This window comes from Hordeum vulgare, chromosome 7H, assembly GCF_904849725.1.
Source record: "Hordeum vulgare subsp. vulgare chromosome 7H, MorexV3_pseudomolecules_assembly, whole genome shotgun sequence".
In the NCBI taxonomy this organism is placed as follows: Eukaryota; Viridiplantae; Streptophyta; class Magnoliopsida; order Poales; family Poaceae; genus Hordeum; species Hordeum vulgare.
In genome coordinates, this window is record NC_058524.1 from 260,002,872 (window position 1) to 260,008,099 (window position 5,228).

Sequence of the window (5,228 nt, forward strand, 5' to 3'; positions counted from 1 at the left end):
TATAGCTATTTATTTCCGCTTTTTTTTTCCTTTTCCCTTTCTTTAGCGGGGGTTTACAAAACGTGTTGCCGCTATATTATCTATAGCGCCTCTTCTGAATACACGCTATTGCTACGCCATTCTCATTTATTTTTCTTTTGTTTTTCTTTACATTTTTTTTGCTTTCTCCTTTTTCTATTTCTTTCATTTTCATTTGCTTTTCTATTTGTTTTTCATTGTATTTTCTTTTCATTAGCAGTAGCGCTCTTTCAGGAAAAGGCGCTTCTACAATAATCTTAATGCTAGCGCGGTTTTTCAAAGATCGCTACTGCTATTTGTAGCCTATCGGCTTAGTAGTGGGAATTTTAGTAGTAGCGTTTTTCTAAGAAAATGAGCTACTTCTACACACGTATCTGTAGCGGGGTTCATGTGCACGCGCTACGGTTAATTAGCAGTTAGCAGTAACGCTTTCTTTTAACAGGCGCTACTGATAAGATTCTGTGTATAAGCTTTTCCCTAGTAGTGCACACCTAGAAATGATGACACATGGCAAGGACCAATGTGGCGTGATTAGTTAAAAAGGCGAGTCTTGTGAGAGGCCCACAAGGTTTGGGCAGAAGTTAGTGGATCGGCCCACTAATGACATGTTTGCATCCTAATTACAACCCCGGTCAATACTGCCCATAGGGAGCTCTACAAAGCTGGCCCGTCACTACGCGTTGGACATTAACAACCTACTATGGGACCAACTACGACCATGTGTGTCTTTGGTCCTGTTAAAGGCCCGTGATACACTTGGAGCTATTTTGCGGTCCGATGTTTCTTTCGGCATGTTGGCGCACAAAGAGGACTCGGGAGGTGGGATGGCGCCGAATTGGTTGTCATCGAGCGACATGCGTGGCGAGGAAGGAAGGCCTCCACTCGTGTTCTTGAGTGAGGAGGAGGTGAGGAAGAGGATTGGGGTGGGGGCGAAGTGGGAAAGGATGTGAAGCACGCGTGCGGCTCCATCCCGTCGATGATGGTTCAAAACTTAACGCCCCCGTACGAGGGGACTGGAGTGATGGGAATGAGATGTATAAAATTACTACCAAAAATACATTAGGAATTATTTTGAGAGGGGACTTTTTGTCTTTTTGTTAATAAAAAAATGCCCATTAGGCCCTCATATAATAGCACGCAATGGGTTAAATTGCATCCAATATAAACCGCCCAATCCGATCCGGAGAATTGTCCATATACGTTGGACGGCCAATATTCGTTAGAGTATCTGAAAAGTTCTCGTGAGAAAAAGCCCACATTGGTTTTCCACCATGGAACTGCCCAAGAATTTGACAAGGGTCTCGGCTATTGCCCGATGCGCCAAATGAGGCCTTAGTGTGTTGAACGAAAGAAGTCCAAATACCCCTTGAACTGTTAGATTCTGAATAGATCACCCTTCCGACCATAAAACCGGATTCTTAATTTCCTGGACTGACAAATACGACGCAAATCATCCCCTGAGGCTGTTTTGGTGGGTTTAAGCACTCGATTTTGCGTACGTAGCAGAGGCAGTTGAGCACATTAATTAAGAGGGTTGCCACATGGGCAGTACTTGGTCTAATACTTGGTCTAACTCAACTTCTCGGTTCTCTCCGCCCCTTTGTTGATTTGAACGTTTGCTTGCGATCAATTGAAGGAAATATGGATAACTCGGTCCAAACTAACATCTAGATAAGCAGAGCATGCATGTGCGTGCATCCGGTACATCTTCGATGACACATAATTCATATTACACGTAGAAAAATCTCCAGGGACTGTACAAGCCAACGGCAAGCTAGCAGGAAACATAGAAGGCCGGTCAAGCTAGCAGGGGGTGTTGGCTTTTACCCTTGATTTCCTAAGGAAATACAACATGCACGCAAAGGTCAATCAAATCGATGTTGAGGCATCAAAAGTGGACGTCAGGAGAAGGCCAGCCTCCTTGACTGGAGGAAAGTCTTGTGCTTGCCCTCGGCGGAGACGAGGTAAGCCAGGAAGGTGGCGAAGTCGGTGTCCATATACCGCCGTGGTTCCCCGCCGCGGTCCTGGTCGAGGAGCTCTGCTGCCGGGCCGACCACCCGCTCCGCCGCCACGCTGTGGAACGACGCCACCGAGATGCGCGGACGCGTCGAGTTCACGCGCACCCGGTGTAGCACGCTCTTATACCGGCCGTTGCTGTATATCTGTGCACCAAAAATGTCGATCTGTCAGCCATTTTTTCAATGTGGATTGCAAGATTTCATCCATTAAGAAATCCGGAGCGGAAGCTACAGTTGGTTGGGTAGACTCGGCTGACCATCCCCCCCCCCCCCCCCCCCCCCACACACACACACACATTCGAGAAAAAAAAACAAGGCTGAACAGCTGGATGTTGCATAATTTAATACTGTATTATTTTGAGAACGGATGCTGCATACTTTGTGGAGGGATGTTAACGTTAGATTAAATTTAATCTAATTTGTATATACTTACATTTATGTCGATTATCAGCGACAATGGAACATGATGGATCCGCAAAATTGGTAGTAGAGTACGTAGCATGTGAAGCCGACGCGCATGTGCGGGGGGATGTGCCTGTCAGCTGGATTGATACTAGTAGTATTCATTCATGAAATTAATCAAGGCACAATACTGGTAGCTAGCCTAGGATAAGCTAAAGTATATATCCATACATATAAACACCGAGGTAGCTAGCTAGGCGTGCTTGGCTCACTTGTTTTGACTTGCGTTCATAAAAGTACGCAGCCAATCATCGGCATTTGGTATCACTATCCAATTGTATACTGTAAACAGTGTCTTCCGATCACATACTTTAGTTTGAGTTCTCGAGAACGTTGACTGCACCTTAATTGTTTGGCCAGTGTACTAGTATTTGGTTTTGCGTTTGACTAGATCGTGACCCTGGATGCCCTTTCAACCATGCCAATGGTGGCTGAAAAAGGTTGACCTCTTGATTAGCTGTACTGTAGGTCAATTCTGTGTACTCCTACGTAGGAGTAAGATACACGATTGCATGCATGTAATAATTTGGCTCGTGTTGATGCCTTCAGATACCGAACAAGTAGTTAATTAAGCTAGCTAGGCAGCTGTTTATCATGCATGTACCTCGAACTGGTCGCCGACGTTGACGACGAAGGAACCAGGGACGGGGTCAACGGTGAGCCATTCACCTCCGTGCATAACCTGGAGGCCCTCGACGTCGTCCTGGAGCACAAGCGTCAGGAAGCCGTAGTCGGAGTGCGGCGGCATCCCCAGCGTCAGCTCTGGCTGCGGGCACGCCGGGTAGCAGTTCACCGTCATCATGTGCGACCCAGCCGTGGCCAGCTCCTCCATCACGCCGTCACCCCCTCCGACACCCATGGCTTCCAGCGCCGCCTCCACAACCTCAAGGAACACCCGCCGGTTCGCCGCGGCGTATTCAGCCGCCACCTCCCTGAGCTCCGCCGGCGAGTCGGGCCACGACGACACCACGGCTTGCAGCGGCGGCGCGCAGGAGAGCTTGAGGAAGTCGCGCCAGCAGAGGACGGCGTCGTTTGCCTGGTTGAAGCTCGTACCGTACCGAACGGGCGCGCGGACATCAGCCGACATGTACCGCTCGCGCTCCTGGAAGGGAAGCTCGAAGAACCGAGCAGCCACATCAAGCATCCTGGCGACCACCCCGTCGACGTCCACGCCGTGGTTCACCACCTGGAAGAAGCCGAACTCCCTGCACGCGGCCTCGAGAGTTTTCAACACGGCGGCTCGCTCTGAGGGCACGCGGAGGCGCCCGAGGTCCACGACGGGGAGCTTCACCCTCGTGCCCGCGCTAACGCTCCGGCCGGGGCGATCCGAGGCCGGCAGGACGTACCTGCCAGGAAGCCTACTAATGCCGGCGTCGGAGAGGTGCCTGACGCCTTTGAGGCGGTAGTCAGCTGCGGCAGCTTCATCGTCGTCGCCGACCGCTCTCTTGCCAAGCAGGTGGTCGCCCGCATTTGATAAGCCAACGATCGCCATGGCCGTAACCTCTATTTGTATTTCGTTGTATATATAGATAGCTTATGGGAATAACAAGCTATGCACATGAATGGCGTGGTGTCGAGATGGAGGGAGCTATGTATTTATAGGCTGGTTAGAGGACGGCAGAGCATGGGTGCGCGTCGTATTCCGTTGACCAGCTCGTAATTAGTACGTACAAGTTAACTAATGCAACATCATCAGACAAATCGTTTGAGGGCTGACACGTGGATGTGCATGCACCTTTTTTTTTGCGAACAGATGTGCATGCACCTTGACCTAGCTTAATTAGCTAGTGGCTTCTGTTTATATACTCAGTATTCTTTGTTCCTAAATTCTTAAAAGTTTAGTTGTACTTTTAAGCCTCCCGAGCGTATGCGACTCATCTTCAATTTCACGCGCATGCATTAATTTAAGGCTTTAATTTTTTTTTAAATCTATAACTTTTGACTCTAGCATCGAGTTTCGAATCCGTTTTCATCATTGTGTTTGTCACGACGAGTACTTCAAAACTAGACCTCATATGGATATGTTCCGACAAACTTTTTTGAGCAAACTTTGGGATGATATTGCGCAACTTTAGTGCTAAAAAAAGCAACTTTTTATTAATGTGCGTAGTATGATCGTCTATCAACGAAAATTCCTTCAAAGTTATCTACAATGATTAGAAGGTTAACTAACTTCACTCTTTAGCAACCACATGGCAGATGTCGTTACGCGTTGGATGTGCATACTCCGCTTCTCATGCGCTGGATGTGCATTAATTCCTGTATCAAAAAAATCCAAAAAGCTAAACCATGTGTCGGAATTATGATATATTTTTATCGTTGGGTCCCTCGTGACGAACTCTTCAAAACGAGTTCCATATGAATATGTTTTGAAGAAAAAACATTCAAACACAACTTTGATGTTAGATGAGGCAACCTTCGTGCTAAACAGAAGCAACTTTGATGCTAGATGAATTGCATCGTGTGTATACACATGAGTTGCTTGTTGAATGCACCGCAGTTGCGCAAAAACAAACTAAAAGTTGCTAACTTTTTTGTGATACTCGAGTGCAATTATGACAACTATTTACAAATAGCATGCAACTTGGCATCAATGGTACGTGACTGAACATCAACCGTAGGCAATTGTTTATCAGTAATAGGCAAGTGAGCATCAAAATTGAGGAATTTCATAGTATTTGTAGTCAACTAAGCGTCAACCATAGGCAACTAATCATCATTAATAAGCAA

The 5,228-nt window shown here is 47.2% G+C and overlaps 1 protein-coding gene across 1 annotated transcript; it reads right to left on the minus strand.

Moving 5' to 3' along the window:
- Window positions 1-1,664: 1,664 nt before the first annotated feature.
- Window positions 1,665-4,059, minus strand: LOC123410273 (probable 2-oxoglutarate-dependent dioxygenase SLC1). The gene is made up of 2 exons (XM_045103181.1): window positions 3,103-4,059; window positions 1,665-2,180 (listed from the first exon to the last, which is right to left on the minus strand). Exons 1-2 carry the CDS (start codon window positions 3,988-3,990, stop codon window positions 1,920-1,922), a joined length of 1,149 nt encoding a protein of 382 aa, XP_044959116.1. The 5' UTR covers window positions 3,991-4,059; the 3' UTR covers window positions 1,665-1,919.
- Between the last annotated feature and the right edge of the window lie 1,169 nt (window positions 4,060-5,228).